Source organism: Triticum urartu, chromosome 4 (assembly GCF_003073215.2).
Source record: "Triticum urartu cultivar G1812 chromosome 4, Tu2.1, whole genome shotgun sequence".
NCBI lineage: Eukaryota > Viridiplantae > Streptophyta > Magnoliopsida > Poales > Poaceae > Triticum > Triticum urartu.
In genome coordinates, this window is record NC_053025.1 from 196,041,983 (window position 1) to 196,053,548 (window position 11,566).

At 43.1% G+C, this 11,566-nt stretch overlaps 1 protein-coding gene across 1 annotated transcript; it reads left to right on the forward strand.

Moving 5' to 3' along the window:
* Positions 1-347: 347 nt before the first annotated feature.
* Positions 348-2,352, forward strand: LOC125551290 (pentatricopeptide repeat-containing protein At3g06430, chloroplastic). Its single transcript, XM_048714468.1, has 2 exons — positions 348-889; positions 1,021-2,352. The coding sequence occupies exons 1-2, from the start codon at positions 416-418 to the stop codon at positions 2,128-2,130; spliced, it is 1,584 nt and encodes a 527-aa protein (XP_048570425.1). The 5' UTR covers positions 348-415; the 3' UTR covers positions 2,131-2,352.
* Positions 2,353-11,566: the final 9,214 nt, after the last annotated feature.

Genomic DNA, 11,566 nt, shown 5'->3' on the forward strand with positions numbered 1-11,566 from the left:
TTACATTGGTAGATTCTTATTTGAAAGAAGTTTACAATGATATAATTTTTGTTGCATATAAATCATATTGTGCTAGTTAAATCTATGTTAAAATTTGACCCAAAATGCGAGAGGACTAACAAACCCGGATGAAGATAGTACTTTTTTTAGAATCGATGAAGGTAGTACTTGAAAGAAAGGTGTTTATCTGTCACAAGTCTTTCAGGATTCAGAAATAAAATGTTTGTTTTCAAAGAAACGATTTTTTATCTACAAAATAGATAGGATTCATTTTCCACTAGACTGTTTGGATTCAGAATAAATGAGGAATTCGATATTTTTTTGTCACTAGTCTCTTTTGGAATTATCTCCACTAGCTCTATCTTACCTTCTTCTCAGCGCGTTCGCCTCCGCATTGCCTGCCAACTCCACCTCCATGGCGCTAGCCGGCGCCGCCAACGCCACCTTCCGGCCCCGCCTGGTCACCGCCGCCGCTGACACCTCCGACACTAATACTCGCCGCCGACACTGGAAGGCCGGCGAGTTCCCATTCCCCACCACCTCCCCCTCCTCCGGCACGCAGCAGCGCCGGAGACCCCGGACCACGGAGCGCCCGCCCCCACCTCCACCGTCCAAGGGGGAAGACCCGGAGGGGAGAGGGCGCCAGAGGCACTGGAAGGCGGAGGAGGACCCGGAGGGGGGAGGGCGCCAGAGGCACTGGAGGGCGGGGGAGTTCCCGGCGGCGGCCGAGTCCCAATCCCAGTCCGGGAGGAGGGGCCGCGCTCGCACCCCTATCAAGAACGTCCAGAAGAGGCTCGACGCGCGCGCCGATGCCAAGGCCTGGGCCTGCACCGTCACCGAGGCCCTCGCCGACCGCATCGCCGCCAAGAACTGGCGGGAGGCGCTTCAGGTAACAGTCACCAACCAGCTATACCAATCAAAATTTCCTTATAAATTTGTAATTTCCCTTTTACTTTGCGTCGCACCATTTTAGGAATTACCAACTGATTTGATTTCCGAAAAATGAATAAATATGTGTAGGTCTTCGAGATGCTCAAGGAGCAAACTTTCTACTATCCCAAAGAGGGCACCTACATGAAACTCCTCCTGTTGCTGGGGAGATCAGGCCAGCCTTCTCTAGCACAAGACCTTTTCACCGAGATGCAGCAGCAAGGATGCCAGCCAACTCCCGAGCTTTACACGGCCTTGATCGGGGCCTACTGCCGGAACGGCCTCCTAGACGAGGCACTCAAGCTTCTCGAAGACATGAAGGCCGCCCCGCTGTGCCAGCCTGATGTCTACACTTATAGCATCCTCATCAAGGCCTTCGTCGACGCCTCAAGGTTCGACCTCGTCGATGCTATGTACAAAGAGATGGCTGAGCGCTCCGTGACACCCAACACGGTCACGCAGAACATTGTTCTCAGTGGCTACTGCAGAGCAGGAAGGCTGGACGATATGGAGAAGCTACTCTCGGCGATGCTTGAAAGTGCAAATTGTAAACCGGATGTCTGGACCATGAACATTATCCTAAGCCTGTTTGGGAACAGTGGCCAGGTTGAGCTGATGGAGAAGTGGTACGAGAAATTCCGAGGCTATGGGATCGAGCCAGAGACTCGGACGTTCAACATTCTCATTGGTGCTTACGGGAAGAAGCGGATGTATGACAAGATGTCTGCGGTGATGGAATACATGCGCAGGCTAGCATTTCCATGGACGACTGCTACATACAACAATGTGATCGAGGCATTTGCTGTGGCAGGTGATGCCAAAAACATGGAGGACACATTTAACCAGATGCGCTCAGAGGGGATGAAGCCAGATACAAAGACCTTCTGTTGTCTAATAAACGGGTTCAGCAATGCAGCCCTTTTCCACAAGGTGGTAGGCATGGTAAAGCTTGCTGAGAGGCTCGATGTACCGGCGAATACGTCTTTCCACAACTCTGTTCTTGCGGCATGTGCGAAAGCGGAGGATCTGATGGAAATGGAGAGGGTCTTCAGGCACATGAAGCATATGCAGTGTGAAGCAGATGCCATCACATACTCCATCTTGTTGGAAGCTTATCGGAAGGAAGGAATGACCGACAAGATGTATGCTCTGCAACAGGAGAACCCAAGTTTGGTTTCGACTGAGCTTGTCATGGTGTAACTGACCTCATAAATTGATTATGGTGTTGAGTTCATCTGACTGAAATGAAAAATCCGTTCCTCTTCATGTCTGGAATTAATAATGCAACCTAGCAAATTAACTACTGCCAGAATTGTTTTATTTCTGTTGACCTACAAGATTAGTATGTATGATAACTGTATTGCTGTAAGGACAGAGAAGCTTCATTATATCAACTCTCAAGTGATATGCCACTATTTAGTACCTCCTTTGTTCCAAATAAGTGACGTGCTTTAGTTCAAATTGTTTGAACTAAATCATGACACTTATTATGGAATGGAGGGAGTATACATTTTGATCCTAGCAGTCATAGTCATTTTGTTTTGGAATGTGTCTGTAAGCTGATTCAGACAAAGGTTTGTGTGGAGTGAATATCCTTCTAGCTTGTCAGGTGAAGTTGAGATTATATCAGGTTCATTTTCATGTTAACGGTAACTGCTAAAATAACAAATGGTCATTTCATTTGGCGCAGTAGACCTGTTTTTATTGCTAGGTGAATGATATGTGCTTTTGATTGACTACTAACCATGGTTTCTATAATAGCATGTACTATGTCAGGAGAGTTGAGGCACTCATCTCGTGGGTCTGCAGTCTGTTCAGAAATAATTTTTAGTACTACTTGGTTTGAGAAGGTACTGACGATAAACCCCTTTCTCTACCACCCCTAATTCATCTGAAGTACTCTGTTTGTTTCTTGTTTTCCCATCCCATGATTGAATCAATGGTTCAGGAACTAGAAAAATATGATCCCGTATTCTTGCAGCGAAGCCCATCTGGAACTGGAATATGGTGTTAAAAAGCACCGTATGTTCGTACCATTTCTAAGTGTAACATGCCTTCTTGTCTTCTGTAAGTATAGATTTGGTGTTCTAAATCAGCGACAATTAATATGGATCGGAGGGAGTAGCATACAATCCTGGAATACATTCTGGAATTTCCATTCGGTTGCTATAACATGCTTTGTGTTTTCTCAGCATTTTTTTTGCTATACTGTTTTAGTGAAGACAAGTATAAGCTGGGACCCACTATTGATAAATACTCCCGATGTAGCCTGAAGACATACGTGCGACGATGGCTGCTACAAATATCACTTGGCAAGGCACAGTAAATCTTTTTCCATTTACCTACTTTGGAATAAGCAAATAAAGAGCCAATGATAAAAGGGGAGAGTGAGAGAACAGAAGCCACCATTGTTGTGGTTGGCAGTAAATTTTGGCTTGGAGCCACATGATACATACGTGGGTAACTGGGCATGCTACTCTGTCTTAACCAGTCTGAGAATTTCTAAAGTATTCTTTTGAGTATCCAGGTGTTTGTAGCCAGTATGCGCAAAATTTATTTCTAGCTGCATTCTCAACTGATGTGGGTAACATGCGTCAATACATGTTTCCAGATTGTGGTCGGCCCTAGTTCTTGGCACCCCCAGAAGCTTTGCTTGGAGAACGAAATGTTGAGAGCACACCGTAAATGTTTGCAAGTATGGTAGGAAAGCTGTAAATAGAACAGAAGCTAACTTACAGGAAGAATTCGGCCTTTGGGTTACCATATCATACTTATCAGTATTCTTTTTTTTTTTGACAACTCATCTTGTTCCATGCATTTAAGTGTTTCTTATGGCTACAGGAATTTGAACGTCTCAGGTGGGTGGTTAATCCAAAGAAGCCGACCAGCTGTCTCATACAGGTAGCTAAGGAATGGGCTTCACCATTGGTGGTCCTTCGCTCAAAATTTATCTCGGCACTCTCAAAATTATGCATCTTCTCTGATATTTCACGTGCTATGTGTGTAAATCACCATCATTCCTCACTACAGGCTACACGCTATAACCACTCAAGCTCGATGATCAACTCACAGAGACAAGGATTATCAACTTATATTATATGCCCAACACCATGCTCCTTGTACACTTGGATTATGAACAAGAGATGCAACTTTCTTTAGAGGTTTCTTGACATCAATCTTGACTCTTAACCCTGAAGAAGTTGCCCTCAAAATCTTGGGAAACACACCCGCCAAAAAAAAATCTTGGGAAACAGCGCTGCAAAAACAAATTCTCCCACTTTCCCTACAAAGGATTTCAGCAATTTGTGTGTACCCATGTGGAAGATCATGTATTGAATCCATATCAACAGATCTAACTTCATCCAATAGGGTTTGGTGAAGCCATCATAAGGTGCAAGAATAACAGTGTTTCCCAAAAAGTCCAGGGGTCCTCTTCAATGACTCTCCCAATCACCTAGACACGAAAACTGAGTCGTATACAGATTATCAGACAGCGGGCAAGGCTTCACATCCTGCACAAGATCCTAGGCTACCCGCATGTTCTTGTAGGACCAAGGTTGGCTATAGGGTTTAGCCGTGGGAACCCTGTAACGCCCCGGACACACCCATCGATGGTCGTTACTCCTGGCGGGATCTAGACTGGCCCCACAAATCAATACTAGTCTTTTCTGCACACTTTGTGCTCACTTGTGCGCACCCAGGAGCAACTTTCCGGTTGGTCATCCATCTTGAAACTACTCCAAGCTGAGAACGCTTAACTTTGGAGTTCTGTCCGAATGGGCTTTCGGAAAAGAAGAAATTCCTTATTGATATGAGTAGTCTATCATCCCTATTAAGGCAGACTATCACATACACCCCCACTCAACGGGTCACAAACGTCATGAACAACATGACCACACACCTATCCGCAAACATCCGTGTAACCGTGAGGGTCGGCTCTGATACCAACTTGTAACGCCCTGGACACAGCCATCGGTGGTTGTTACTCCTGGCGGTATCTAGACTGGCCCCACAAATCAATACTAGTCTTTTCTGCACACTTTGTCCTCACTCGTGCGCGCCCAGGAGCAACTTCCCGGTCGGGCACCCATCCTAAAACTACTTTAAGCTAAGCACGCTTAACTTTGGAGTTCTGTCCGAATGGTCTTCCGAAAAAGAAGGAATTCCTTATTGATATGAGTAGTCTATCATCCCTATTAAGCTAGACTATCACAAACCCCGACGATGGCCATCCAACATGTTGTAGCCACCGGCAGTGCTTCCTCCTGCTCTACAACAACATCTTGATTCTCCTCCGTCAAATGAGTTCTTTCATCATTGCTTCGACGTCACTCAAGACTTCTCCCGATCCAAACACTTCCTTCTCCATTGGTTATCCTAGCCCGAAGATCAATCTACCGGGCCATGGGGAACCCGAGTAAGCTAGACAAGACCAGGAAACGACACTAGGTCGTCCCTTAATCAGTTTGAACTAGTCCTGCAGGAGATGGCGGAAGGTTGGGAGGAAACTCGACGTTGGCTGGAATCGGTACCATGAAGAACAGAAACCCTAACTCGAGGGGAATGACAACGAAAAAGGTGGCGCACTGCACGCATACACTTTTTTGAGGCGGCATCGCTAAGCTTTATTAATCGACTGAAATGTTTACAGGAATAGACACGGTGTTGAAGCGAATTCCAAGCCACACATGGCGTCCCAAACTCAAAGAACTCGTGAACTAGCTATGTATTGAGCTTCATAGTTATTATTACGCCGCTTATGGCTAAAAAGACATTCTGAAAAGGATCAGACCGCTGCCTCATCTCCTTCGTGATGGCTGCATGAAATCACATACCCCCATTCTTGATATCGTCAATTATAACTTTGCAATCCGAGGTAATGTGAATCTTCTGTTGTGCGAAATCTTTTGCTAAGTAAAGGCCTTCTTGACATGCAATTGCTTCAGCCGAGTTGGGTCAGACGTGCCTCTATACACCATGGCTGAAGCATCCAAGTAGGTGTCGTCCACAACATTCAAGGGATTGTGAATTTTCTTAGCAACTTTAATTTCTTCAATATAGTTATTGATGAACAATGGGTTGATCACGGGCTTTGCAATACATCCTCATGTATTGCCTTCCTCCTTGCTGACCAAATAGCCACTACTGAAAAAATATTTAGGTGGGCTCAAATTAGAGCCAGGGGAGGATAGGTACCTGTCACTGAGCAGTTTCCATTGAGAATGTAGTGGGTGACTTAGCACAAGCAGCATGCAACAGGTCCTTTGCAGATGTAAATACCTGGATTTCTGAGAAGTGAGCTTGGGACCGCTTTCTTGCGAGTACTGGGCAAGCCGGTCAGATAAGATGGAACCCTATCCATCAAGTAGCAATGGGGGTAAAAAGTGTTGCCAGCCACTCCTGTGTGGATAGCAGTGGCGGGCAAACATAACCACCTGCCACTCGTAATTTTTTACAAATTTATCCGTGGGATCATAAAACCAGCAGTGGCGAGTGACAAACTCAAGCCCGCCACTAGTTTGCCATGCACCACTGGCGAGCCGAAAATTTGTTGCCACATCAATATTTCGATGACATGCGTCAATTTCTCCCAAAATTTCTAGAAAGTAAGCAGTGATGGGTACACTAAAACGTCCGTCACATATATAGTAAGTCAGGAAAATACTTGAAAGGTCATATTTACTAAAATCAGATTAGTCTAAAATTAGTGGTGTGTATTAAATATATAATTTTTTTTGAAGTTGAAATGTGTAAAAAAAATAGAGTTCCGTGTGGTAGGCGGCGCTTTCCTTTCAAAACCCTGACACTTCTCTGGAGAGTGTTCGGCTTGTATTTGAAGTGCATCAAATTTTACCTTAATGCTATCAAATTTTTACCAAACTCTAAAGTGATCCTATGAAGACAACATGCCAAGTTTCATCTATTTCCGAACTCTTTTGCACGTTATTTGAAACCGAAGAGCATTTTGCCCTTTTTAATGGCTGAAAAATCAGTTAATGCTTTAAAAATAGCAAACCAACTAAAAAAGTATCTAAATTTGAGCATGGGACTTCCAATGGTGTGTACTCCCTCCTTCCCAAAATATAAGGCGTCAGTTGATTTTTTTTTGGTCTTTATTGCACAATTTTGACTATAATTTTCATGTATTATATGATAAAAAATTAGTATACATACATATGAAATAAAATCATTTTGCAAGTCAAATACGACAATGCCATTCATATATGTCCATCCATGGATTTTAATATATATTAGTGGTAAAACTCGTGCGTCAAAGATCGTGCAAAGTCAATCACACCTTATATTTTGGGAAAGAGGGAGTATTAAACATAGAAAAAATGAAGTTAAAATGATGAAAAAAAGAGTTGTTCGTGGAAGTTGGTGGTATCCGTTCGAAACCTGATACTTTGCCAGAGAGTGTTCAATTTGTATCCAATTTTCCCTGTAACGCCCTCAAATTTCTATCATGCCCTACAGGTGTCCTATGAAGACACCATGTCAAGTTTCATCCATTTCTAAGCTTATTTGCATGTTATTTGAAATCGGAGAGCGTTTTGCCCTTTTAATGGCTAGAAAACCAGTTAATGCTTTAAAAGTAGCATACCAACCCAAAAGTGTCCACTTTTGAGCACGAGACTTCCAATGGTGTGTAGTAGACATAGAAAAAGTTTGAAGTTGAAATGATGTAAAAAAAAGTTGTCTGTGGAAGGCGGTGGTATTCGTTCTAAACCCTCATACCTCACCGAAGAGTGTTCGGTTTGTTCACAAAGTGATTCTGGTTTTCCATGTAACGCCCTGAAATTTTTACCACGCCCTACATGGGTCCTATGAAGACACCATGCCAAGTTTAATCCATCTCCGAGCTCGTTTGCACATTATTTGAAACCGAAGAGTGTTTTGCCCCTTTTAATGGCCGCAAAACTAGTTAATGCTTTAAAAATAGCATACTAAATAAAAAAGTAGCCAAATTTGAGCATGGGACTTCCAATGGTGTGTATTAAACATATAAAAGTTTGAAGTTGAAATGATGTAAAAAAAGGAGTTTGCCTATGTCGGTTTCCCTCGGAAGCTTATGGACTTCACATTATCGCTGATTTTTCCCTGGATTGGTTTGAGGCCGATAATATTGTTTTTCATGAAAAGTTCAAAAAGGTAGAAAACAACTGGCATTGGGCGCTGAATTAATACGTTAGTCCAGAAAATAAGTATAAATTGGTGCCGGAACTGCACCAAAATGATATAAATATAGCATGAAACAATAAAAAATTATAGATGCATTTGAGAAGTATCAAGTACCTAAATCAGTGAATGATAGATCAACATGATAATATGAGTACCCCAAAATTTCTACTCCCTCCGATCCATATTAATTGTCGTAACTTTAGTTCAACTTTCTTCTAAAGTTGTATTAAAGTTGAGGATAATTAACATGGATCTAATTGTATTTTTTTTCTAGAATGGATTTCTTATGGGAATACTAATGGATGAGCCACTATGAATAAATTATGGGAGTTATGAAAGAAGCTTCAAACTCATATTGTTCATGGGTTTAGAGCGGGAGTTGAACTTAGGAGGTCGAATCCTCCCTTGTTCCTCAGTAGCTCAGTGGTAGAGCGGTCGGTTGTTAACTGACTGGTCGTAGGTTCGAATCCTACTTTGGTTGGAGTCCGAAAAAGGAATAAAAATAAAGTAAATTCAAGGAAGAGCTTTCTTTGGAGGAAGTATTTTTATTTCGTTGTTCCACAACACACCAATACCACCACTTCTAGGAGCTTGCATCTGCATAACTACTATCAAAACCAATAACTAGCCATACTTTCTACTCTCACTTTGCTTAACTAAGTTTCAAGATACAAAGGATAGTAGTGGTGGACTGTTGCATTAAAGTGCGAAGCTCTCGAACCATCGCTCGCCGCCAATCCCACGAGAATTCCAGCAAAGAACAATCATTACTGCTGGCTCGATCCCGGAGCCCACCAATTTATCATCAAAATTCTTAGATTTATAGGGTGAAGTACCCTTCTTAAGTTTCTTTCTACCCCGTGGTCTCACATATTCAAGAGGAGGAGGTGGAGCTAGTAGCCCATTCTTGTTCTACCCAATGTGCCAGTTGCATCTCCATGCAAATTGTTCTCACAGGTGTCCCATGGATCCTCAGTTTCTTGCTCAATTGCATGCACTGGCCCTGTGCCAAAGTCTAGTTTCTTAGCTTTACTGCTTTGGGCTTTATCCTCTCCCTCTTGAGATGAAGCATTCTTTAGAGGACTCCATGAAGTGACATCTAGATCATCAGCGCCATTAGAATGCAGGCCTGCTTTCCGAAAGGGCCACTTGCGTGGGTTTTCACCTTCACTTCCGTTTTGGCCACTGATAACCCACAAGTATAGGGGATCGCAACCGTTTTCGAGGGTAGAGTATTCAACCCAAATTTATTGATTCGACACAAGGGGAGCCAAAGAATATTCTCAAGCATTAACAGTTGAGTTGTCAATTCAATCGCACCTGAAAGACTTAATATCTGTAGCAAAGTATTTAGTAGTAAAGTAATATGGAAGTAACGGTAACAATGGCAAAAGTAATAATAGTAGTTTTTGTAGTGATTATAACAGTGGCAACGGAAAAGTAACTAAGCAAAGATCAATATGTGAAAAGCTCGTAGGCAATGGATCAGTGATGGATAATTATGTCAAATGTGATTCCTCATGCAACAGTTATAACATAGGGTGACACAGAACTAGCTCCAGTTCATCAATGTAATGTAGGCATGTATTCCGAATATAGTCATACGTGCTTATGGAAAAGAACTTGCATGACATCTTTTGTCCTACCCTCCCGTGGCAGCGGGGTCCTATCAGAAACTAAGGGATATTAAGGCCTACTTTTAATAGAGTACCAGAACAAAGCATTAACACTTAGTGAATACATGGACTCCTCAAACTATAGTCATCACCGGGAGTGGTCCCGATTATTGTCACTTCAGGGTTACCGAATCATAACACATAGTAGGTGACTATTGACTTGCAAAATAGGATCAAGAACTCACATATATTAATGAAAACATAATAGGTTCAGATCTGAAATCATGGCACTCGGGCCCTAGTGACAAGCATTAAGCATAGAAAAGTCATAGCAACATCAATCTCAGAACATAATGGATACTAGGGATCAAACCCTAACAAAACTAACTCGATTACATGATAAATCTCATCTAACCCATCACCGTCCAGCAAGCCTACGATGGAATTACTCAAGCACGGAGGTGAGCATCATGAAATTGGTGATGGAGGAAGGTTGATGATCACGATGGCGACGGATTCCCCTCTCCGGAGCCCCGAACGGACTCAGATCAGCCCTCCCGAGAGAGATTAGGGCTTGACAGCGGCTCCGTATCGTAAAACGCGATGAATCCTTCTCCTTTATTTTTTTCTCCCCGAACATGAATATATAGAGTTGGAGTTGAGTTCGGTGGAGCCTCAGGGGGGCCCATGAGACAGGGGGCGCGCCCCCACCCTCGTGGACAGGGTGTGGGCCCCCTGGTGTGAAGGAAATATGCCCTAGAGGCAATAATAAAGTTGTTATTTATATTTCCTTATATCATGATAAATGTTTATTATTCATGCTAGAATTGTATTAACCGGAAACTTAGTACATGTGTGAATACATAGACAAACAGAGTGTCACTAGTTTGCCTCTACTTGACTAGCTCGTTGAATCAATGATGGTTATGTTTCCTAACCATAGACATGAGTTGTCACTTGATTAACAAGATCACATCATTAGAGAATGATTTGATTGAATTGACCCATCCGTTAGCTTAACACGATGATCGTTTAGTTTGTTGCTATTGCTTTCTCCATAACTTATACATGTTCCTATGACTATGAGATCATGCAACTCCCGAATACCGGAGGAACACTTAGTGTGCTATCAAATGTCACAACGTAACTGGGTGACTATAAAGATGCTCTACAGGTATCTCCAATGGTGTTTGTTGAGTTGGCATAGATCGAGATTAGGATTTGTCACTCCGAGTATCGGAGAGGTATCTCTAGGCCCTCTCAGTAATGCACATCACTATAAGCCTTGCAAGCAATGTGACTAATGAGTTAGTTGCGGGATGATGCATTACAGAACGAGTAAAGATACTTGCCCGTAACGAGATTGAACTAGGTATTGAGATACCGACGATCGAATCTCGAGCAAGTAACATATCGATGACAAAGGGAACACCGTATATCGTTATGCAGTTTGACCGATAAAGATCTTTGTAGAATATGTGGGAGCCAATATGAACATCCAGGTTCCGCTATTGGTTATTGACCGGAGATGTGTCTCGGTCATGTATACATAGTTCTTGAACCCGTAGGGTCCGCACGCTTAACGTTCGGTGACGATCGGTATTATGAGTTTATATGTTTTGATGTACCGAAGGTAGTTCGGAGTCCCGAATATGATAATGGACATGACGAGGAGTCTTGAAATGGTTGGAACATAAAGATTGATATATTGGACGGTTATATTCGGACACCGGAAGTATTTCGGGTGATTTCGGAGAAAACCAGAGTGCTGGAGGGTTACCGGAACCCCCCCTCCTCGGGGGGGGGGGAGTTGGTCCTTCATGGGCCACAGGGAAGAG